Genomic DNA, 26,099 nt, shown 5'->3' on the forward strand with positions numbered 1-26,099 from the left:
TAGTTATTCATACTCATGTCTGAAAAAGTGATTGGGGCTAAATACACAGCCTAGTAACAGATTTCTTATGTGTACTTGATATGTCCTTAGACAAAGGCTACTCTCTAGTTTTTTTCAAGTTGTTTAAAAGAGAGAAAGCAAGTAAAACCTAGGTGGGGGAATTCTGAAATAGGAAGATTCACTTTGCACATCAGAGCATGCTTTTAGTGCTCCTGAGGCTGCATTTGTGGATGCAGACACCTGCACAAGTAGAAGACTTGGGTCATGAGCTCAGCCTTGGGAATGCCTTTAAAAGGAATATAGGAACCATAAGCAAATGTTAGGATAACAGTGCATTTTTAACAGTACAGAGGTCGGCAACAGCTAGTCACATTTTAGATGAGCTTTTCAGCCTGTGCTGGCTTGGCCTGTCATGCAAATAAATGACAGTTGCACATTGGGTCCAGGGTATACACTTAAACCTGCAGCCATATGCTTCGTAAAGATTCTTGAAAAGCTCATTGAAGAAAGATGAACAAGATAAAGTCCATGGGTGGACAGATATGACGTATTTTCAGGTTAAACATTTCAATTAATAAAACAATATCTGAGACAAATAGAATGTACACAACTAAATCTGCTGCTACTCCTTTTCAAAACAGCAGCATGTTTGTGGTTGCTGTCTGGTATTTAAGCCTTCTTTTTTTCTTTTTTTTTTTTCAAAATTCCTTATTTTGAAATTCCCTATAAGACAGTGAAAAATAATTTAAAGGTGGTCAGTGTTGTAGACAGTGCCTTCTGAAGTATTAAAATAATATCATTACCATATAACATAAAAATTGTACTTCTAGAAGTAAGACCACTGGAGACAGATGTTGCTAAGCTAGATATACAGTAACAGCTGCTGAATTTTTTTGTTTCTGTATGCAACTGTAGAGTTGCAGAGTCTAGGCTTTTAATCCACTTGAATCGTTTGGGCTTTCATTCTTGTTATATTATTCTCTTAGTTAAATCTGGTTATTGTACAACAGACATATTGTCTAATGTCACTTATCTACTTTCAGCTGTTTCAGAGATTAGACTTTAAAATACTACTAGGTATTTAAGGAAGGAATGTCGAGGAAATTTTAACATTTGTTTTTGTCTAACATTTTTCAGAAGTGGTATAGGAGAGAACAGAACAAATTCTAGACCTCAGCGCACTGGTTTTGTCATTCTTTGAAGTAATCAATCTTGTTTTCAGCTGCAAGTATTTTTCTAGGAATCTGAAAAGATCTCACTAGTTTGTCTGCAATAAACTATGGGGAAAAATATGGTGAGAGAGACTGTGTTTTAGACAATCATGAGAACATAGTAGTGTGCAAATGTTATTGGGGAACGGCAGAAGAACATCTTTGTATTTCTCCTGTCCTTTCTTTCCCTTGCTTCTTTTTCCTGCCTGTATGATCTAGCAGGGCCAATCCCTAACTAATCTTGAATGTAACAGTTAGTAAACAAACAGCACAGTGTAAATGTGAGGGATGAAGATTATGTAGAATGTTTTGAAGTGGCTACATTTCTCTAGGAGTGAAGCAATGTTATGATTCATAGAAGTGTTTCAAAATCAATCCAGCTGTCACAGGATGTCCATCTTGTCATTATGCAGCTTGAGTGATCACACATGAACAAACACAATTCTAGGATATACACCTGTAAGCTCCTAGCTGCAGAAAACAACCTCCATCACATGTGCACAAGCTAGAATACATGCCTGCCACTTAACAAAGCTTCACGTTTAGTAAAGCAAAGCAGTTTGGTTTTCAGATCTTGGCTCTGTTCCAGAAATTTGTTGGCAGTTTTAAAGCAGGACTGAATGCTTATCAGGAGTTGGAAAACTCTCTCTTGCAGTTCAATTCTTACTTCAAAAGAGAGACAGATTGTTACACGGGTCTCTTACTAAATCAAGCCAATAGGTGTCTACCTAGAGAAACAGCTACAATGTATAAACAAGTCATGACTCATAATTATAGTGGCCACATGAGAAAAAGTGATCTCTATCTTTAGATATCTGCTCTATCTTTATAAGAGAGGGAGGCTATGGAGAGTAACGAAATGAAAAATCAGCCAGCTCTCTGAAGGAGGAAACAAACTTTCTCCATTCTGATGTCTGAGAGCCTCTGAACGGCAGGAAAAAATATAGCACCAGTGGGAAAAAAATTAAAAAAAATTAAAAAAAAAAGTGACTCAGGTTATTTGTTTCAATATTATTATGGGTAGGTGTTGAAATTAGCCAACTTTTTAACCAACAAATTGTTCAGTTAAATCACTTTCCTTTTCAAGTAACTCTTCCTGGTTTCCATGGAGAGGACTCATCCTCTAATCCAACTAAAAAGACCCAATTAATTCCTGTGACAAGGCCATGAGAGAACTTTTACCAGAGCCTTCCCCACAACAGTCCCTGGGGCTCCAGCATGCCATTAAAGGATTAAGGATTTCTAAATTGAATGAGAGGAAGGCTGCTTCATACTTTTCTTTAGCCAGTGTACTAGCTGGTGGAATGCGATTCACGTGGTGACAAATGTGTTCCAGCCTAGTGAACACAGTTTTTTATGAACCTTTAGTGATAATGTTTCTCCCCAGTCATATAATTGTTATTTGGAGGCAAAAGAGGAGGAGAGAGTCTGCAGGATTTTCTTTCCTCTGACTCTCCTAAGGCTACCTGAAAAACACAAGTGCAGCCTCTAATATCTACTGATGTTGCAAATAAGTAATGTCACTTGCTAGCAGAGAGCAATGTTTGATCAGTCTGCTTTCTGATGCACCTGAGATTTAGAGAGCAGTGTGATTAATAAAAAAAAGTGTAGTTAAAAAATAAATTTAGAAATTAACTAAATATATTTATGTTCTCAGTCTGTCTCTTTTGCTATGTGCATCAGATGTAGAAGCAGTGCTGTGATGTGTCAGGAAGCAGCAATGTTTCTAATAAGACAGTTGGTTTAGATGATCTCCAAAATAAGGTGTAGCAGTACTAAATGAACACATGATTCCATATCTTTCTTGTATTATAGGGGACTGCTAGAGACATGAGCAATACAGACCATCTGGAACTTAGCATCCTTGGCCAAAATATTCAAGTTTCTATCTCTATACTTGTTATTTTTAAGCACCAAAACAAAAGTAGTCTCACGTACTAAAGGTAGTCAACTAACTGTAAATGTCCATACATGTATTCAAGGTGCCTGTCTTGAGGAATCCAATTATTAATAAATAGAAGAACAATCTGGCTCTGTCATTTTTCTGTAGCTACACTCGGTGCATACTGTCTTTCTAGTAGTTTTGGGGAGTTTTCCAGTGAGGGAAAATAGTTGCTGAAATTATGTTGGTAAACTAGATGTACGGGAGGTCTGAACAACAGTATGCCTGTTGTATGGGTCTCTGTCATCTCTGTTTTTAGGAAAGCACAGAATTTACCAGAAAGGTAAATGAAATTTCGTACATTAATGGATATTTCATCAAGGATGCCAGACTAGATGGAAATGGACTTAAGGAATCTGACAGGCAATATGCCTGGGTTGAACTTCTTCAAATATATAACAAAACCTGTGTTTGCTGCTTGATAAAATTGCACAAGAATAATTTCAAGAAAATCTTCATTTGTAAGCTTTAGAAAAAAAATTTTTTGTTATGCAACTAAAATACATGACTCACTTTTCTATCAGTCATTATACCGAGATTTTAAGATTTATTTGCTTCAGTTTCATCTTCTGCAATGACACTGATGCACAGACAGAATTTAGATATCTGTTTGAAATTAATGGGTAGAGTTCTCTGAATGTATTCCATCTGAAAAAACAGCTTATAAATCATAAACCAAAACAATATTGTTAGAATAGCCAAAAGTTTAGGGAATTTTTGTACATTCTTATACTATATTTTTGCAGTGACAATTTAAGTTACTGCTTAGGATAGAATGTTATGATCATAAACTTCAGTTGTTTTGAAAAGTGCTCTTTGCTCATTTTTCTGATATTATAATTCCTTCCACTTTTCTAATTTAATTCATCACTGCTTTTGATATGTATATTCATCTATTTGTGTCATTTGCATGAAAAATAGTAAAACTTTCTAAAAAAATAATTAAAATAATGGTCAAGTACCATTAAAGCCAAGTAATTTTAATCCAACTATCCTCTGTCATTCTAACTATAATAAATAGAATTGAATGCAGTCTACAATAATCTACTGTATCCTCTTTTTCTCCTTTTTTTCCCTTTTTCTATCTGTTAAACTATTCATAAAACATCGTTTGAATTGCGACTGGTAAATTACGTGTTCTTTCTCTGTACAGAGTTCTCAGTACCTGAAATTCTAGACTCATCTCAGGTACGATCTATGCTACTTTCAGTAGAGCCTCTGAAACTCGGTTAAATACAATAGTGGGCAGCAACCAAGGTAAAACATAAGCATGTTATGCTTCCTGATGTGTATCCATATCCATCATCTTTGTAAAGTCTTTGAATGTTGTATGGTCACTGTGCTCTAAAACCAAAATATTATACACATACTGTCTGTGAAGTCAGCCAGCTTTGGTTGGATGATGGCAGCATAAAATTAGTGAGACATGAGGATAGACCTAAACCAAGCTTAGGGTTCCAACTTGGACTTTCTTTGCTGGAGTAGGAACACACGTTTGTGCTGGTTAAAATAATGATCTCAAGATTTTTCTTCCTGTCAAGAATGAATCAGTCTAGACAAGAGGCTCATGTATGATCTTAGGCCTATTCCTGAAAGATAATCTCGAGGTCATAATAACATATATCTTTCTTCACAGGATTTAAAACTGAAAGACTGACATTACCATAAGCAGATGATGTTGTAACATCAGTAATATTAAGAGATTTCTGTAATATACTGGTTCTGAGTTCTATTGGTCTGTCTACTTACTCAAATCCAATTCTGAGATTGTTTATAAAGGGATATATATGAGCTTTGACCAGATTCAACACAATACCAAACTGGGTTTCAACTTACAGTGGAAGCAGCTGCATTGCCTTTTATTTTTGTAAGAGTTCATTTTTCACATCTTCTCTTCTGAAGTATAATAAAGATTTCCTGTTTTGTGTACTTGAAGTTGTGGCTACATTAACTAAGGTTTTGATAAAATCCAGAAAGAAATTGAATTATAAAACAGTGTAAAGGATTTTGTAGCGTTATACACAACTTTTTCCCAGAAATATGTTCTGATACTAGAAAAGGAAAGCCACCTAAAACTATCATTTTGTATTATATTCTATGTTATTATACTAGGGTATTATCCTTCATCTTTTATCTCCTCCTTTTTTGAATCAACTGGTATTTTCTGTATAAGATAGGAAATAAAGAGGCTGGGTTATTTTGCAGCTGCTCAAATTAACATATGTTGAAGTATCCATGATGGCATTCCAGGATAGTTTCATTGCAAGTTCTTCAGTAACATAAGTATTGGTTTACCTGTCCTGCTTTTGCATTTTCACAAACAATTGTTTCATAGTAGTTGGCAAACTCTGGTGCATGATCATTTATGTCTAAAATCCGGATGAAGACAGGTATCTGGCTACTTTGTTTGGGATTATCTGGAAAAAGAAAATTATTTATATTACAATAGAAAGAGGTATGTCTGTGAAAATAGTCCAATACATTTTTTCCAACAGACATTAGAAATGTTCATTTTTATTATACTAAAACAGTTATGTTTCATTTTCTACTGATGTACATTCCGTTTATATAAAAGCCCTATTTATATCTGAAACAATTTTTTATTATGGTATGTATGTTTTGAAATAATATAAAGTATACTTAAATGGATTCGCATTAAAAACAGGTGACAGAGTTATTATTGCTTTGTATTCCATACATCAGTACAGCAAATGATTCATTGCAAAAGTTGTTTCACGGGGTCGAGCTGTCAAGAACATTTACTTTTTCAAATCAATAAAGCAGTAAAACAGTGTCAGTCAACAACGACAACACAAACACACACATAAAACCACAAAAAAACCCCCAACAAAACAATGTTGTCCTTTCTCCCCAAAACATAAAAAACAAAACAATAAAAGGAGATAGGTAAGATGTGATCAATCACTCCTCACAAATTTGACCTCCAATCTCAAGCTGCTACCAGAAAAGGTTCTCACACTACACATATCAAAAATGGAGAACGTTTGACCAAAAAATGAAAAGAATTTATGAGGAAAAGATATCAGTCTTTCTGAAAATGGGGATAGGATTCATCTCTCCATATTACCTAAATCCCAAGCTGTTAAGCACACTGACTCCTGGGGAATCTATACAGAGAATTAGGTAAGGGAGAAAAGTTGTTCACTAAAATTAGTGTCTCTGTTTCCCCTTTGATTACTGTTGCCTGGAAAAAAAAGTAGGCAAGAGACATCCATATCTATGAGTTTCTAGCAGAATAGTAAGGAATCCAAGTGAAAGACTAAGGCCTAAGGTTTGCTTCAGAAGTGGAGGGAAAGAATTTTCCTTGGCTTCAAACAAAGCCAGTTTCTGAAATAAGTTAAAGCAGTTGAGGCAAAGCATAACTTCTTCCCATTTACAGTGGCCATTCTGACAATGTATTATTGATATGTCATGGACAACTTTTTATTTTTTTTTCCAATGATTTTCCCAAAGACTTAACTTGGGTCAGAGCCAGTGCATCACACCTGCACCAAATTATTGTCTGTGAATTATCAGAGAACCAGTTAACTTGTCATATATATATATAGTACATGGTTTTGTTGAGCCTGAGAATTACAAATTATCTTTTCAAAAATGGGCAAAACCAATCTTAAAGTAATAAATTGAAATTTTAGATGTGCATTTAAAGTTGCTCTGTATATTGATAATATCCAAATAATAGCAAAACTAATGAAACAAATAAGTCATAGATACTGCAGAATTTAATTCTTTTCTCAATTCTAATATTCCTCTGAGATAAATTTTCTTCAGCTTACTGATTTCAGTTGCTATGACAGTGATGTTGTGCCAGGGAGTTTCTTCTCGGTCAAGTGGCTTTGAGATGAATAAGGATCCATTTCCTGAATAGATGTTGAATATTCTGTCAAGGTCAGTGTGTCGATCCACAGAATATCTGTCAAGATACAGTAGAACTGAGCATTACTTTCTCCTGTTGCAGTCTCCAGTTTAGCTTACAGCCATCTCTAAAAGTTTTCTAATTTTAACTGTGGTTAATCAAGAATGTTTTCTTAACAAGTAACCTAACCCTTCCTGTAGCTGCCTACATGCTACAAATAGTGAGAAACAAGTTTTTAAGACTAATGAGCAGGAGGAAGAGCAAATTATTATGTGGGCGGTTTGTAGATCGATATTGGAACTTACATTTCAGCTCATAAAGTGAATTCTGGAATAACAACTAAAGGCAGATATTTTTAGATAAGATTTTATGCAAATTAATTGTCTCTTAGAGAACTCTGTCACCAAAGGACACACATTGCAGATATAAGTAAGTATCAATTTTTAAAATAATATTTTTGGGGTGTCACAAGGACAATCAAACTCACCAGAAAAATCTTCATGTTAGTTGCTGTTTCAGATGAAATTTCTTAAAATCTTGTTTTATGATTCTTGCTTTTGCTTTGTTCTTACCCAGCAAAGAAAAACTTATTTTACAGGTGTTTTTTAATTAGCCTACTAGTTACGAGTCACTATCAAGTTAGATTGAGATGTTATACATAGTTTACTTAAAAATATTTTATTCTCTTCCTCCTCTCACACTTCCTACCTCAACGTGTTCTTCTGCAAGATATAAAAGGCTTGTTCAGAAATGCAGAGATCAGGTTTCATAGTCACTTGCATGGTAAATACACAAATTTAAGTGCTGTATTTATCAATGCAGATAATAATAGCAGAATTACAGAAATTTTACAGTGCTGAATCCTCACCTCTAATTGTTATGACTTTCTAGCAATTGCTTCTTATTCAATATACTGTGATCATTAAATTGTTAAGCTATAGAACATGGTAGACAATATTATGTACAGAAGGCTGACTGCTATCAAGCTTCACAGAACATAGAAATACATAATTTTGAGTTTTTACATGATATAAAACATAACTTTATGAAGAGTTTGGTGAAAGTACTAGAACATACCAGCAGTTAAATGCTGACCTCTCCTTTCTTTTTACATAGTACCTATAGGCTGTTCTTCAAAAGCATTGTCTACACTGTTAATTGTGTTAATTGTATTTGTTTTCACAAGCTCCACAGCTCTCTGTTCGACACTTTTCAAGAGACCACGTGTGCTTAGTTACTCAGTCTCCTAATACATTTCACTCTCATCACTCTCCATGCATGAGACTTGCCCCACATCCAAAGCATTTTATATTGTGTAAAGTCTTACTTTATTGCATTCTTTGCTATATCTGGATCTTGGGCTACAACTTGCCCAATAATGCTTCCTTCCCTGGCATCTTCATCTACCTCTATTAAATACCAGGGTCTGCTGAACATTGGAGGTTCATCAATGTCTTCAATAGAAATTTTGACCAAAGCCGTGTCTTTGAATGGCCCCAGCTGAAGAAAACGAGGATCAGGATGAGCATTTGTTGCTTCCACTCTTAAGGTATATAGCACCTTGTTTTCAAAATCCAGATGCTGAGGATCAAACAACAATAATAAAGAAAATTATGTCACTTTACAAAAAATGTGAGTTTTATAATGCTGAATTAAAAATGGAAACATTTTTAGAAGTGAAAGCTCTAAACTTTAATGCATCCTGGGGAAGATTGAGTATATTAGGTCTTTTTCTAGGCAGAAGAAAAATAAGAATTGGTATAGGAGAGTAAGGCAAACATGATCCCTCTGCCTGCTACTTATTTAGGTTTATAAAAACCAGAAGAGTTCAACCTATATAAAATACAAAGAAAGAAAGACAGAACTGTCACTCAGTACACAAGTAGGAGTTGTTTAAAGTCTTATTTGTCTTATCTCATTGTAGGAAGAAGAGCAATTTTCTCTGTTACTAAATGTTCTGTCATATTTATCTTTTCTTTACTCCTCCTCCATTAACATCTACCCTTGCCTGTTTGGCGTCAGGAGCAATCCAGACTTGTCCCTGAACTCCATATTCCACAGTGAAAAGAAAAACCGTGAAATCTGATTTCCAATATGACACTTACATTATTCATATCCATATATGCATACATATACAGACATTCATATCTACACATATGTACATACATAAATATACATGTTTCCAAATATGTTTATAGATCTATCTTATATAGAAAGAAATCAATTAATTTTCAATATATTCAATAACAATAGAACTGGAAAGAGTGTTCAGGCTGAATTTTGAAAAACAACTAATAAATATGTCAGAGATGGTATTTTGAATTAAGTTTCTACCAATGCCTTTGCTCTTTGGATTTTCACTGACATAATATGTAACAACCAAAGTTTCACCATGGTTGGACCTGAACTGAGACAGATTTCAGGTCCTGGAGGCTGTTGCACAATTAGAGAGGGAGAGTTTAGGCTTGGACATGTAAGTTCATCAAACTTCAGGTGAGCCTCCCAACCTGGTGAGTCTTACCACAGCAATCAGCTGACAAATCCCACTATAAACTGAACCCCTCTAGCTTTTCACAATCCTAATTTGAAAGTACTGTGTGTGAGACTATATATATTGAACAGACAGCAGCCACTGAAATATTGCTTTATGTGAAGTGACATGCCAGTAAATTTCCCTTGAGACTTGAAAATAACAGATATCTGCTGAAGAAAGAGAAGAACAAAACTAATACAACAGCTCCTTGGCAGCCTGACCCCTTGTGAGACCTACCATCCCTTCCCCTGGAAAAAGAAAAATAACTGTAACACTCGGAGAGCTAAGTACATATAAAAGAGAGGGAGGAAAAAATAAACCTTTTTGACAGTTATAATCCCTTCCTGTGTGTCCTTGTCAGTGACGATATCAAACATGTCTGATCCATCCCCACTGGAGATGCTGTACTCAATCTCTGCATTTTCTCCCACGTCAGGGTCATTGGCTTTAATTCTGCCAAGAGGAGTCCCAGGTGGTGCGGATTCAGGAGAGCTGAATTGGTAGGTTCCTGGGAGAGTAAATTCAAGCATTTATTGTTTTGAGAAACTTTTTTCTTCTGAATAAAAACCCCCTCCAATTTCACATGAATTTATTTAAGTAACTTGAAGTTCCAAACACGTTAAGAAAAGTGCTCTTAGTCATCATATTAAACTTTAAAACAGGGTTCAGAGTTGATTGACGAACTGTTACAAAAATTTCAAGTTATTCTTCAAAGCCATTTAGTACTGTGCCTTTGTTTTGTTGTTTTTTTTTCTTTTTTTTCTTCATCTGTAAGGTGCAGAGAAGCTAAACAATAAGGTATCAGTTCTTATCTTGATTATCTAAAATTATATGTATGTAAATATATTCTCTCAGTTTTCTAGAAATGTTCCTAGATATATTTAGATATAGGAGGGGATTTAGTTTTGTTTTCTCAATGCATAAGCATTGTAAAAAGCACAGAGGATTTTGGAAACAGACTAAAATAAAATCGGGATCTTTTTTTATTCTTTTGAAATATGTATTCCGTTAGGTGTTCTGTGTGAAAGTAATTAATTCATCCACTATTGGCAAAACCTACTAAAGAGTCACGGATATATGTTCATTTGGATATATGTTCATGTTAATTGCTACAGTTAATTGAAATGCAGATTCATTCAGATTTTCCTTAATTTACTCTGCATATACTTTTTGTGCTCTTTTAATGGTTGGTTTCATTTAATGTTTTTATAATCAGGGTTTTCTAAAAGAAATCTGATTACAAAGACATTTTAATCTTGCCCATGTACATGAAAAGTGAATTTATGTGTATTTTATGACAATATTTGTAATAAAAATCAAATTATAAAGACATGCTGTTGCAGAAGTATTAATTGGATGGATTTCCTGACCAGTCAGAACAAGACATCGAAGACTTTTCATCACTAGCAAGACAAAAAAAAAATTCAAAATCAGTATTTTCAGTTATTTACTACCAAGAAAATGTAAAAAAAATAAATTTGATATGTTCAGATTTTGCATGAGATGCCAGGATCTGGTATTTCTTTTCATCTTTTTTTTCCATGTAAATTCATATTATTTTACTGAGTGAGGTAGTAGCATTGGAAAAATACCTTAAGAGTCTGACAAAATTAGCACCTGATAAAATGTACAATCCTTATTGAAAGGGTTCAGTAAGAACCCGTAAAAATTGTGTTGACTTGTAGTAAAGTACAGTCAACTGTCTTTCTTGCAACTACCATATTTCCTATATTTACATGCTCTTTACTGTCTTTTAAGACTCCTAAAGGATCCTCAATGTTCCATTTAATACCAGGAAATACCAAACATCTGAGCGCTGGATGAGTTTCTGTCCCCAGTTGTACAAAGCACAAAAGAGAATCACTGCAAATACCTTATATTAATATAAATGTGCAACAAAATGGAATCTAATGCTTGATACCAAACTGTTGCAAATTCAAGGTTGTAAGTGAAAACTCAGAGCAGCCTGTTTGACTATCATCCACACAGACCAAAGTGCATTTGTTTCCTTAAACCAGTCTGAAAATGGGAAAAAGGTAGGATTCTTGAAAGCTAAACCAAGAGTTTGAAGGTTTGAACCCTTGACAAATTCAAGGGTTTGGCAGGTGAGCCAGAAATACCATAAGAACAGATTTAATCATGGTACTTATTACTCCTTCCAGACAAATAACTCCCTTTAGTGCTTTTTCATTTGAAAGTATTCCTCTTTTTTGTGGTCCTGTGTGAATGTCACACATTTTTGGCATGTGAGGTGGATGTTTGGGTTAGAGTACAATAAAATTCAAAACGTGTAAGATTTAAATTCCATTTAGACCTAAGTCTTCTAGATGTCCAGGATTTCTTTCAGGAAACAAAAAAAACCAGAAAATCTGTTTCGTTTTAATGCAGTCCGAACAACCAGTACTTCACAGTGCCATTTTACTTTCTTCTGTCCCTCTAAAAAATTAAGCTTTAGTTCTTAAATACCTTGATATTAACCGGTGCTGCTTGCAATTGCCATTCACCCTCTGTTCTGGCAACATTTTCACTTATTGTAGCCTCACACAGGAGAAAATGGAAGACAAACGTTTTTGTAAGAAACAAACTTCCAGAACTAGATAGTTCTTTGAAGGCATGCCCTGCTTCATAGCTATCTAAGAAGAACTCAAATCCTTCAGATGTTTCTCTATGTTTGATTTCCTAGGAAGTAATGAAAACCAGCCTGCTGAGGACAAAGAAAATGACAGGGAAGGGTCATCAGCAAAATTAAAATTGCACCACTGAACAGATCCCACAGCAAGCCTTCTATATGCCATCCAATGTGTTTCAGTGGTGTTTGAAGTCGAACGCTGCAGAGAATATTGTATGAGGCATCAAATTGTGTAAATTTCTCTATAAAGTACCAAACACAAAGATTATTGAAATAATCATAAGAACTTCCATAGACCCGAGCCTTTAGTTAATTTTGAAAGAGGAGCATCATAAGGAGCACATGCTGAGGAGATTGGAAATCTTAAGTTATTTTGCAGTTCTATACATTTTTCATTTTTTATTTTATTTTATTTTATTCAACAGCAAGACTTGCAATGCAATCTACTATACTAAATTATAATTTAGGTTCAAGAATTCTTATTTGCCGAAATATAACAGGCTCTTTCATGCTATACATGTTTAAAAAGTATCCCCTCATAAAGTCAAACAGGCAATTTAGCTAAAAATTGCTGTTTGAGTTTGCCATGTGAAGTTTATTTTCAGCAAGTGAATTCTCAATAAGTGAATTCACTCTGAATGTGAATTCAAATTATCTTTTCTTTATGAGTGTTGCAGTACTTCTTCTCCTTCTTTTTTTAAAGTTATCGGTAATCATGGCTAGAGATTAAAATAGTTATTTGTAATTCATTCTTCCATCCTGCCAAAATTTTTCATTATTTTTTTTTAAAATCTGCTCTGGGTTGACCTGTTTGTACTGCTCTGGTTGTACTTATTGTCATGGTACTGAAGTGCTTTTCAAGTTTCTTTAAGTCTGGAGGAACATTTTCTAAATCAGCTCTGTTTGTTCAGTCCTAAGTGAATCTGAAAGAGAGCCAGGTCCCTCATCAGCATGAATGAGCAATTCAAAATTTATAATGTGGACATTTTTCCAGCAGGCACTGAAATGAGGCTGTAAATTTCTCCTATCTGCAGCCTATCAAACAGTTATCAGACACTGACTATAACAATTTGAGATTGGATTTAAACCAGAGGCCTAGGATGAAAAGATCTGCAGTGTGCTACTGTAAAGCTTTTTGTATTGTGCAGCTTTCTGTTATTTGCCATTTTTTATTCTACAGATGTATTAAAAAAAACTTTATTGTGTCAGACTGGTCTAGATTTTCAAAATCACTCAACATCAAGAACTGAACAGAAATTACAAGTACCTAAAGCAAATGTTAGACTGCAAGCACAGCATACCACCTGATCAACTTTGGGCAAGGCAGAACATTAGAAAATTTGCTGACCTCTTTGCTTGCCTAAACATACAGAACTAAAAATGACTCCCAAAACTGAACCCTATATTTTGTAATTAAATTTCTCTGAAGGTTTTCAAGTCCCTTCAGTTAGCCTAAGTCATCGTTACATCTTATATACCTGTAAGCAGAGTAAGAAGCAACTTTATCATTCCAAGAAATAATTTGCTATTAAAAAAATGTAGGCAGAGATTCCCATTTGCCTTAATAATGCTGCAGTGTAAACAGACACAGCAGTGGGCCAGTATTTACACTACCAAAATAATGAAAAAAAAAAAAGAAGTTTCCAGGTGGACAAAGCAAACCAGGTGATTCTAGAAAGGTTCTTTGGAAAACAGAACTATTAGATGCTCCATACTCTGGGGGAAGCGAGGCGGATTGTCGTTGACATCAGTCAGTGTGATATTCACGGTGGTGGTCCCTGATAGTCCTCCCATCTGGCCTCCCATGTCTTTGGCCTGGATGACCACTTGATACTGTTCCCTGTTTTCTCTGCTCATGTCCGGTAAAGCAGTCTTGATTATGCCTTGAAGAAGTGAGAAAAAGGAGAGACAGAACGGTGAAGGAGAAGCACCACCCACTTTGAACTCAGAATTTTTAAATGGACTCATATAAGATATACTGTGTAGATGATAATCCATAGTAATCACAACAAGATATACAGCAATAAGCCTTTCAATCTATAACTGATTTACTGTGATCTTAAGGAGAAAGATAAATAAATGTAACAGAGACATTAGTCATTGTTTTTGATGTGCTAAATCAATTTAATTATTCTTTCAATGACAAAAATATCAATATATCTGTTGAATTAATGAATTTTTTCATTTACTAACCCCAGTTATTATTTTAATACATTGTGTTATGTCCAGCTCTGGTGAAGTTTTGATATTATAACACAAGGCTAACTCTAACATGCCCTGTATTCATTATTCTGGGCCGCAATAGATCATAGATTGTAATGCTCAGTGATGGACACTGTAAATCAGCTAGGGTTATAGCTAACAAAAGAATTGGACAAGATTGTAAAATTAGTGTTGGAAAATTCTTTTTTGGGTGTTCAGTTTCAAAAATTTCATAAATGTAATTTAAATACATCAAGGTCTTGTATGGCACACAAAAAGAATAGGGGCCTCAGGTGAGAAAACCAAAAGACTTTTTCATTAAAGTGGTCATACACTTTTTTTTTAGAAAACCAAGCAGAGCCTTTTTTAATTTTTTTTTTCTTTTTCTTTTTCTTATTTTTATTTAGAAGGGTGGTGGCTTTGCAGGTCTGGAGTTATGAGAGTTTTCTCTTGTGAAGTGGAAAAAGTTAAATATTTTGTCCTTTTCTGCTTGGAGGATTCCCACCCCTGCCCTTCCTTTCTCAGAAGAATGCTCTTGTTATAGGATGTTAGATATTGTACAAAAAATCACCCAACAAACAGAAAACAACTCTGGAAAATGTCTGCTTCTAGAAAGAGAGGAAAAAAACCTTTGTAGTTTAGTGGTTATGGTATTTATGTCTGATCCAGGATTACCAGATTCTGATTACCATACCTAGGCTTGTTAGTATATATAACATTAAAAAGTAAGTTGGTTTAAAATGAAAGATAATCCCTGAACCAAAGGTGAGAGCCCAGGTCTGCCGCAAAACAAATGCCTGCCTAACCACCTGCTACCATCAGTTATTGTCCATATGATACTGGTCCTGTTTCCCTGATCATGCTTGTTAAAGATGTTTGTGTAAGGGACTGGAGAAAAGAGAAAAAGGCGAGAAATTGAAAAAGGTGGGAAAAAGCCAAACACTTATCCAAGGCAAAATCGTTTTGCTCCCTTTTAAAACTGTAGCCTTGTGACTCATTTTCTTTTTTATACCATGCCCTTGCTGTATTCTAAAAAGGAAATTGTTTCAAAAGGACTTTAGCCATCTTCTGATCATGCTCAATGGATTAGGAATTCAGGAGTTCTGGGCAAAGTAGCTCTTAAATTCTCAGTTCTCAAACTAGAACAATTTTGATAACATGCAGGAACAAGCTAATGCAATTCCTGCTGAGTCTTGAGTCCCTTAGGACTCGTCTGGAGGAGAGACTGTGGTTGAATGTTTCTTTTTTGAACCCTAATTTTGAATTATAGATATCTGAAGTTCACACATTTTTCTAAATTTTGGGGTTTTTCTTATACAATTTTCTGCATAACGGTGAAAAAGACTTTCATTCGTGCTTTACAAGATTCATGCTCCAGCCACCTCTCGACTCGAGCTGGTTCCGCTCCAGTGCTGTATCTGCCCACCGATTGCAGCCCTCTGGCCGGCCGATTGGGCTCCGCGCCGCCGCCTCTCCCTGGCAGTGGGAGGGAGGGTGCGGTCTTAACTCAGCATCCTGGCCCAGCTACAAAGCCATGCCAGGTCCCACTGACTCAGGGCTGGGGAAGGAAAGAAGCCCCCGGCCCCAACAGTCAGGACGGGGGGAACCCCACACCCACCCACCCCAGCCCGCCGTTTAACACGTGTCATCTCAACTCATAGCTGCCTCTCTTCCAGCTACACAATTAAAATTAACCTCTTCTCTTCTGGTTCTGTGAGTATGTAATTTCTGCTGGGGGCACCAAGTTTTTTAATTGGCCCAGTATTAAAAACACTACCCCTGGGGCAGACTATCACCAGTCCCGGGGGGGAAAGGTTTTTTCCAAACCACCACATTCTTGCTTCATTCTAATAAGAGTTGGAATTAGAATACAGTTTCCAAAAGCATCTTCAGTTAAAAATTGTCAGTGGTCAGGAATCAATTCCAAACTTTTAGAAATAATTAATTACCTATGAGATTTTTCTTTTGTTTTCACCCTATAATGTGAATTTGTTCATCTCTTATTTCCTTTTCTTAAGGACAAACACATGAAAATCCCAGAAATTGGTGTAAAATAGGTTTGATAGTTTTTGATAGTTCTTTTTGACCTTTTACAATTAACAGTCATCTTCTGGAAATCTTACTCGTAGCATTTAAAACAGTTCTTCAATAATTTCATTTTAACAGAAAAGCTGTACTTTTATTGTGATTCCAGTTTTCATTTAATGGTATCAGCTTTGTGTCAAGTCATATGATGTCATACACCTGTTCCAGTATCGAAATGGAAACAAAAAGTATCTTGGTCCCTGCATCCTGTCTCTGTTATTGCAAAAAGTAAGACTGAATGAATTGCTAACCTGTTTCTGGATCCACTGAGAAATATGGCTGCCCCTGGAGGATGCTGTACACCACTTTGGCACTGTTTCCGTAGTTGGCATCATCGGCATCTGTGGCTGTCACCTGAATAACAGATGTACCTAAATGGGTACCAAACAAGGAATCAGCAGATTTTAAGAAGGCATCTACTTCTTGTAAACAAGGCATCGTTCTTGTAAACCGCATACAATTGTGGCAGTGCTGAATTCAGTAAGAAGTCAAACAGTATCCAGTGGACAAATCCAGAGTTACCCTACCCAAGAAACAGTAAAATAAAATCAAATCTCATCTTCCTTGTGACTAAACCTAAAATCATTATCACTTAAGATTCATGTTTCAATTAAACACAAGTAAACACATGGGGACCTACACATCTTTGAAACCCAATACAGCATTAGGTTCTTTGGTGATCAAACAGGTTTGAGTATTGCTCTCTGGTACATGACCTCAGCTGAAACTGTTCACTCAAAGGTTTACCTTAATCAATAAATAAACCTAAAGCAAATTTTCCCATACACATTTTCTGCCTAGATGGCAAACTCCAAATATCTGAAATCAGACTGAATGTAAAATTTTGTCTCAACCTAACTGATTTTAAAGATGCTCTTAAAAATTAGCTTGGTTTTGCAATGAGAAATTGAGGTTTTGGGTTGGGTTTTTTTCTCTCTTTGTCAAAGTTATCCATCTATTCAGCAAATAAATGTCATTAAATGATAACTATTGATAATAAGTGAATAGTATTCACTTATTTTGTGTGATAATAGCTCATCCATGTCCTGTGATCATAATGAAGACACTATAGGCTATATGGGATCAAGAGTACTGTGAGTCAATAAATTTGGTATAGTTTATGGATTAAAAGCAAATGAAAGTCTGTAAAGAGTTTTTTATAAGATATATAAAAGGACAAAACTGTTCTTCACAAGCTTTTATTTCTTAGTACTTTTCAAGATGTCAAAATGCATTTTGCTAACCAAGTTTTGAGCTGACAAATGTCTAGACAAATGCAGGCAGTCCAATGACTGGAAGTGTAAAGGTCCTTCACTCCTTGCCAGGGGAAGAAGGCTGACTGAGTAGAAGCTCTTTACCCTATTTTTGGCTAGGTATTTTTTATGTATCTCACTTTCCTTGAAAGAAAAAGGTCTATTGAGCACTGTTCATTTAAGTGAACATCATTCCCTATTCCTTTTTTTTAGATCTTCCACCTCTCTAGATTGAAGTTTATCCAGATAACTTGCAACTTGACTAAAAATTTAGAAGATGCTCATTTACCTGGGACTAGTGGAATTGAAATGAATCATCTCTACTGTCGCTTTTCAGCATATGCAGGGGATGGAGGAAAATAGAAATCCAGAGTAATCAAAACAGATTTCATATTAATATGAAATCCTGTTAGATGCAACTATTTTTTTCATAGTACATAATACAGCTTTACAAATAATAATTTTACCTAGATAGCAGTAACAATTTCCACTATTTCAGGTTATCTGAAAAGCATGTCAAGAGAGGAGGAATACTTCTTTCTCTGCAACAAACTAGCAGAACAAAGTTGTAAAAATGATCTGTCACAAGTCATCAAACTCTAAAGAGGATTTTTGCCATCAGCTATCTGGATTACTTTTTTGCCTGGTTAAACAGTTGGAGGTCATCTGTGTGCCAAGCTTAGCTGCAAAGATAATCCCAAAGAAATTAATATTTAAGGACATTTTTATCACTAACTGTTCAGCAGAACTGCTCATCTGGACAAAAAATGAAGACAGCTTTTTGAGAATGGTAAAGTTCCATTAGTCTTATCTATTTTCAGAAAAGCAAGTAAGTTAAATCCCATGCCTCCTCAAGACTAACAGGGAAAGTCAATATCCATTGCTAGCCTAAAAAAACCCATAAAGGTAATCAGTAGACTCAAATGCTTATACTGTCTGTCATTATGGCATCTAGAAGTTAAGAATCAAGAGAAATGTATGTATATATGTCCATCCCACCCTCCCACCTTGCCCCTCCAAAATAAACAAAAAAGAAACCAACCAAAATACCTTCATCAGGAAAAGTCATTGGTGTGGTCTCCTGATCTAGACACTGTCATGGTTATAACAATGCATGCACATCAATGTTCTTTCTTTCTTTTCCTAGTCTACTGTTTTGATGAAAAAAGTTGCTGAATCTTTGAATTTCTTTTGAGTTGGGTTTTTTTGTTTGGTTGGTTTGGTTTTTGTTTTTTAAGACAGGTATATTACAGAGCTCAGGGCAGTCTTTGGGAAATTTCTGTCTTTGTCTCATTGGAATGTCTATCTTTCTTTCCTGAGGCTCAAGTGCCATATAATTATGGTTGCTGAGGAGAGTACAGAAGATGTAACCCTACAGAAACTTTTGAGATGGTGAATAAATAGTGTTACAAAGCTCATTCTTTCTAGGAAACTAACTGTACAACTGTGAAAAATGATTAACAAAAGTACATCCTCAGAAAATTCAGTGTCAGCCTGCAGTTAACTTTCTTCTCTGACACAGTCTGCTGTGTCGTAAAGGAGGATACTCACAAAAGATAGGCAATGCTTGTGAAAGGTTCTTTCACGAGGAAAGAAACTTCTCTCAGTTTTTTGGGTTTGAAGTGGGAGTGAAAAAAAGGTGGTGAAATAATGGAACTCAACACTAAGTATGAAATCATTGGCAATGAAGCAAAAGCAGCTTGGAACTTTTTAATTAAAGTATGTCTTTTCTTTACTCCATTTGAATGGTACCCATAGAATTATCCATTTATTCATTTGTTCATTTATAGTCTAGATTACTTCACAAGCAGCCTCTTAGCACCTGTATTGATGAATACAGCAGGAATGAAGGGAGGAAGTGGAGCCTGGGAAGAACTGGGAGTGAAGTAATGTATTTTAGTGTTTATCTTTTTTCTTACCATCCAACTATTTTTAGTGGGCAATAAATTAAATTGATTTTCCCAAGTGAAGTCTGTTTTGGACATGATGGTAATTGATAAGCAATCACTCAGTCTGTATTTCAATCCATGAGCTTTTCCATCTTCTTTTCTCTCCTTGTTTTTTTTTTTTCAGCGGGAGATAGCTGGGTGGGCTTCTGGCAGCCAGTCAAGATCAAATACATCACAGGAGCAAATTGGTGTGAAAGATCACCAAGAAAATGTGAGAATGACTACAGTAGCAGTCTAAGCAGTGATAACACCACTCCTCTGCAAAACAAAGTCCACTTCAACTCAACCCAAACCAGCCAGCCTATTCCATCTCAGGATGATAAATAAATCTCAGAGTTCTCAAGAGATGTGTACTTTTCTTTTTTTCTTTTTCTTTTTCTTTTTCATTTGTTTCGACAAATTCTCAATACTTCTTTAACACAGCTTACTGATCATTTTAGTAGCTTTGTCTCTCAAGGATTTTCTGTCTGCACACAGTAGGCAAGAAATAGGAATTTGCTGTATATGTTGGATTTACCAAGCTTCATGAGTGCTATAGCACCAGCATTTCCCCCCCTTTTTTTCTCTGCTTTGAGTCTGGAATCTCAAGCACTTTGGTAACATTTCTGTGATGTATGGGGTCCCAATGTAAAGGCAGAAAAATGCAGAAGGATAATTGTGAAGGTAACCTGAGAGAAGGTAAATCTATGCTAAATCTGTGAAAGTAGTGTTGGTGTGTGTGTGTTTGTCTGTTCATATGTATTGATGTATGTTCATGTCAGAATGTAGAGTCCAAAAAGGAAAAATGAGTTAGAGAGAGCATCACTTCATATCTAGGACAATATAATTCAAATGTCAGAACTGAATGTCGCTAACACAGACTACTAGAACTTATGAGGAGTGAGACATAAATTTGAAAAAAACCGCAACATTTGAAATGAGAATGTTTTTATAAATTATGTTTAAAATGCTTTCTATCCTTTGTGCTGTGTTTGAAAGAGTCCTACTGGTATAATTAGGTCTCCCAGCATGACACCAGAGTGCATCGCAACACTGAAGTAAATAGCCTGAAGAGTATTGCTGTAGTGCAAAAGAGGTCTTCCACTAGATGAGAGGAACATATTTTGCTACATTTTCATATGAAGTCATGCTGTTCAGCATGCAACTCTTGTTCCTGCTTGGCTCCTTTGGTTGACATGAATCCTGCCAATCAGAAGAATATATATACCTCTATTGGAAAATGCTATTTTTACTGATAACTTGTTCTTTAACCTTCATTTTGAACAGTATTCTCAATCTTGGGTGAAGAAAATGAGCAGATTATGTTGTTAGTAATGTACGTTTCAAGATTCCACCATGAATATTGGATCAAAAAATGACAGATAGTGATTTAAATATCATTCAGAACCATGTCAATTTTTTTACAAAAGGCAATGCTCTAACTTCAAAATGCATTTTGATTCTGACATTTTTATAAAAAGTAGGATTTCAGAACAATTAAAAATTCTCATTTTAAGGAAAAATAAAAAGGCTTAGACTTTGACCTTCTAATATAAAGCATTCAAAAATAATTTGAAAGTAAAAAAATCTGAAAACACTGAAACAGGATGTCTCTTATATTATGAGACAGCTTCATTTCTATTCTTTTTTTCAAGTCAACTTCTGTCAAAATTGGTAATTATTTAAAAGTTCTGGTTTTTACAGAGAAGTTTTGTCTGTGCATGTGCAGAAAGTCTGTTTCATTTTCAGAAATAGAAGACCAGCTGGGGCAAGTGAAGAGGCAGGAAGGACTTTATCTCCCTAAAGGAGAAACTCTTGTGCTTGCTTCCTGTTTTCAAGTGCAATGACAATCTGCTGTTTGTCAAGTTTATTTACAGAGGGAAGATTTTAGAAGAGGATTACTTTTACAAGCAAAAAAGATTTGGATGAGCTCTGGAAAACCTCTGGAATAAGGAATTTTGTATGGCTAGAAGCCTAAAGAAAATGAGTGGACAGGTAGTTTGCTCAGACAATAAGGTTCCAATGATTATGCAGGCATACTATGGAGATGCCCCTGCTGAAGACATAAGTAAAATTTTAAGTGAGCTACAGAAACAGAGATGTTAAACTACCTTTTTCTTTGTGAGCAGGTTGTTCTCTCCAGATAGTAGGCTGTGCTTAGGCAATGAACTGGACACATTATGCAATAGGAGATAAATGGCACCACCCAAGCCAAAAAACATTGGACTCACCATCAAGGATCTCATTACCACATCAGTTGGATGACTTCACTTCTGACTACTTTCTATACAAAAGGCAGGGCTAAATAAGGTTGAGCTACAACTCTTATATTTTGATTGTAAAACAAATCTACCTAGGAAGCTGAAGGAATTTCAACTTCACTGCAAAGTGAACTTTGCTCTTTTGTGCATGACCACAATTTAGTGGAGCTTTCACTAGACTGCTCTTCCTTCGATGCAGAAAAGGACAGGAGGTTGGTAACATGAAAGATTTCATAGAGCAAATGAAAAGAAAGAGTAAAAGCAGAAAAGGAGCAAGTGTCAACAGGTAAATAGATAAATGATAGAATCATAGAATCATAGAATCGATTGGGTTGGAAAAGACCTCCGAGATCATCGAGTCCAACCCTTGGTCCAAATCCAGTCCATTTACTAGATCCTGGCACTCAGTGCCACGTCCAATCTGCGTTTAAAAATCTCCAGGGATGGTGAATCCACCACCTCTCTGGGCAGCCCATTCCAATGCCTGATTACTCTCTCTGTAAAGAATTTTCTCCTGATATCCAACTTAAATTTCCCCTGGCGGAGCTTAAGCCCGTGCCCCCTTGTCCTATTGCTGAGTGCCTGAGAGAAGAGACCAACCCCCACCTGGCTAGAACTTCCCTTCAGGTAGTTATAGACGGTGATGAGGTCACCTCTGAGCCTCCTCTTCTCCAGGCTAAACAACCCCAGCTCCCTCAGCCTCTCCCCATAGGACTTATGCTCCAGTCCCTTCACCAGCCTTGTTGCTCTTCTCTGGACCCGCTCCAGCACCTCAATATCCTTTCTGAACTGAGGGGCCCAGAACTGAACACAATACTCAAGGTGTGGCCTCACCAACGCAGAGTACAGGGGAAGGATCACTTCCCTGCTCCTGCTGGCCACGCTATTTTTGATACAGGACAAGATCCCATTGGCCTTCTTGGCCACCTGGGCACACTGTTGGCTCATGTTGAGCTTCCTGTCAATTAGTACCCCCAGGTCCCTTTCTGCCTGGCTGCTTTCCAGCCACTCTGTGCCCAGCCTGTAGCGCTGCAGGGGGTTGTTGTGGCCAAAGTGCAGGACCCGGCACTTGGCTTTATTGAACTTCATCCCATTGGAATCAGCCCATCTCTCAAGTCTATCCAGATCCCTCTGCAGAGCCCTCCTGCCTTCCAGCAGGTCGACACTCCCTCCCAATTTGGTGTCATCAGCAAATTTGCTGATGATGGACTCAATCCCCTCATCTAAATCATCAATAAAGATATTAAACAGGACTGGACCCAACACAGACCCCTGGGGAACACCACTGGTGACCGCTGCCAGCTGGATGCAGCTCCATTCACCAGCACTCTCTGGGCCCGACCCTCCAGCCAGCTCCTAATCCAGGAGAGGGTACACTTGTCCAAGCCATGGGCTACCAGCTTTTCCAGGAGTATATTATGGGAGACAGTGTCAAAGGCCTTGCTTAAGTCTAGAAAGACCACATCCACACTAACACTAGGAGTAAATGGCCATTACTGAGAAAAAAAAAAATGAAGCCAACTTAGCACAAATAAAGAACCCGAGGAACCAGATTCAATAAAAGCAATAACACAACAATGGGAAATTAGAAAGGAACTTAGAATGTAGTTCAGTCATATATATTGAGAAGAAATATCTAAAAAAGGAGGTAAAAAAAAAAGATGCAAAAAGGTGACATAAAAAGGACATGTAATAAATAATTAATTTTTATTTTTACTAGTCTACTGCATAGATATGAGGTGAAACTTAGGTTCACTTGAAAACATGCTGTCTTATTTTTGTGTATACTGTCTCAGAAAATGTCTGATTGAGAAGTCAACTGATATGCCAGCTACTGCAAATGGGTACTGTGCCTTGAATTTCAATGTCCACTGATCTCTCATGCAGGAATCACAAACTTTGCACCACTGTGGTGTACGCAAACAGTCACTGCAACCCCTGCTAATTTGACCAAAAGTAAATTGTGAGAGATGTAAGAAAGACAAGCATTAAAAGCAGATGGACCTTACCACCCATTTCAGAAATACAAGATGCTATTTCTATGCAGTTTTACTTCAGAAACAGTCTCATTTATTTTGTAAACATTATGGGGAAACAATGCTTATAGTTTTTTGTGTGTGCTGCATTTTGAAGGTTTTGGGTTTTGTTTGATGTTTCCTTTTCGATGACAAAGAAGTCCCATTTTAAACTATGTTATCAAAACTTGCATTAAAGAAGTAACTACCTGCAAATGATTATCTCACTGTAGTGAGAAAGGTGCAATGTGACTAAACTATAATCTGACCTGTCTATAATCTGCCTGAAATGCTGCATTTTCCAGTGAATACAATACATATACTGCTGTAACATAAGGTCAAAATTTGAACTAGAAAAGAACTGCTAAAACTGAACAAAGCCTCTAACCCTCATCCTCCTGCTGTTCAATACCTTGATACAGTAACTTAGGTTTCCTTTGGCAGTAATTGTAACTGTGAAGTGTATCAGATACCCTGCATGAGAATTTGAAAAGCATTATATATGCATTAACAAGTGGAAAACAGGAAAAAATTAGGAATAATTTGAAGGATTGGTGGGTGAACAACTCTAAGTTTATTCTTTTGTGAAGCTCCTTTTCCTCCTTCTCATCATAAAGTCTTTTACTCTTTCCTGGAACAGTAATTCTGGTGCAATCAAATGTCAGAGATGAAACAGAGAAAAGAGTAGTCAGACTCTTTTAAGTGTTAATGTAGATTAGCTTTTACATTGCATTTTCTAGTGAATAAAGAGGTACAGTATAAAGTGATCTGCCGTCCATAATAAACAAACTACATCTTAGAAGTCCTCTAAGTCCTCTTCATTTTGTTCAATATTCTGTATATACTTACAATTAGAAAACACACTTCTTTTAAGCAGAACAAATGTCTACAGTCCATGTTTAAAAATTTAAACCTCAAAATTAAAATAATCACTGAATAATCCTCAAAATTTCTATTCAAAATAATGATGAACGTCACCAGTAGCATGTTCTGGGCCTGAAGCTGCTATGCATGTGATAGAGTTGTTCCAAATAGAAATAGTGACTAATGAAATCAACATGTTGAAGGAGCAACAAGTAATTCTATAATATGGCACTTAATTACCTTGATTACTCCTAATCTGACCACAATGCTTTTACAGAGTATGTGGAAATGAGCCAGCTGTGGGACCTGACAACTGTTCTCCATGACAGGTCAATCACAACTCCACTACTTACTTCCTTTTATAAGATGAGAGCTAATATTTTTCATCCTTTGCCCCATCTTAATTTCTGGAATACTCCAACAGAGAGAAAAAACTTTCAGCTGCTTTTATGATAAACATAGGAAGAACTTGACCCTGTTGATCCCATTAGACGAAGCAGTAGTTCATAAAGGTTGCAGCATGATTATCTGTTGGTTAGAAATCTCTATTCCTAGCCAACAGTTCCAGAGAAGGCTTTAGTTCTATTTATAATTTTTAATTTAGAAAATAATTGATTAATCATAGGAATATTATTTATTAGTTCCCTTTGTTCATGTAGCACAACTTTAAGACACTTCCTGCTTTGCCCTTTTCTCAAAAGAAGTTACTTGTGGTCCTCCGTACAATTTGTAAAGTTCTCATTTAAAAAAAAAAAGCAAGCTTAAAAGAATACATTCCTATACTGTTATTTATTTTGCAATGCAACACATAGAAGTTAATGAATTATTTTTTTTTTTGAGAAGGAACAAGTTCACTTTCTGTACTTATTTTTCGTTTTGTCCTTTTCTGAGCTCAGCTTCTGCATTCGCTTATTAGCTTTGGATTTCTATTTATGAAAGGGAACTAGAAGCTTACTCTCATTTATGTCTTCAAAATTTGTCTGTAATGTGAATTAATAGAAACCTTTAGGGAGCTTTTACCTTTTGTCAGCTCTGCAAACAGATGCATTTTAGAATCACATGTGAATCTCTATTATGACCATGAGAATGTAAATAATTATTTTTAACACTATAGGCTGGTCCTATATTTATTTTACTTGCAGTCATCTTTGTCATCTGCGGGAAATCCTGATTGGATAAAGTTTGTCTCTTTAAACATTAATACAGCTGTGGAATATAGTAATTTTCCATAAAAATGTAGTTAATGAAGTTATTATGGTAACCCCAAATTTGCATTATTTTATAATACGTGATTCATGA

General features: G+C 36.0%; 1 protein-coding gene across 2 annotated transcripts in view; it reads right to left on the reverse strand.

Annotated features, from left to right (window-relative positions):
* CDH9 (cadherin 9) overlaps positions 1–26,099 on the reverse strand; it is a 102,404-nt gene that overhangs the window by 8,606 nt on the left and 67,699 nt on the right. For both annotated transcript variants that reach the window (XM_027734675.2, XM_039380539.1), the window contains 6 exons: positions 16,731–16,850; positions 13,908–14,075; positions 9,884–10,071; positions 8,358–8,611; positions 6,951–7,087; positions 5,449–5,570 (listed from right to left, as the gene is read on the reverse strand). In XM_027734675.2, coding sequence (XP_027590476.1) covers positions 5,449–5,570; positions 6,951–7,087; positions 8,358–8,611; positions 9,884–10,071; positions 13,908–14,075; positions 16,731–16,850 — 989 coding nt within the window. The remainder of the gene's footprint in view (positions 1–5,448; positions 5,571–6,950; positions 7,088–8,357; positions 8,612–9,883; positions 10,072–13,907; positions 14,076–16,730; positions 16,851–26,099) is intronic.

This window comes from Pipra filicauda, unplaced genomic scaffold (assembly GCF_003945595.2).
Source record: "Pipra filicauda isolate LSUMZ 115617 unplaced genomic scaffold, ASM394559v2 scaffold198_size2598500_pilon, whole genome shotgun sequence".
Taxonomy (NCBI): domain Eukaryota; kingdom Metazoa; phylum Chordata; class Aves; order Passeriformes; family Pipridae; genus Pipra; species Pipra filicauda.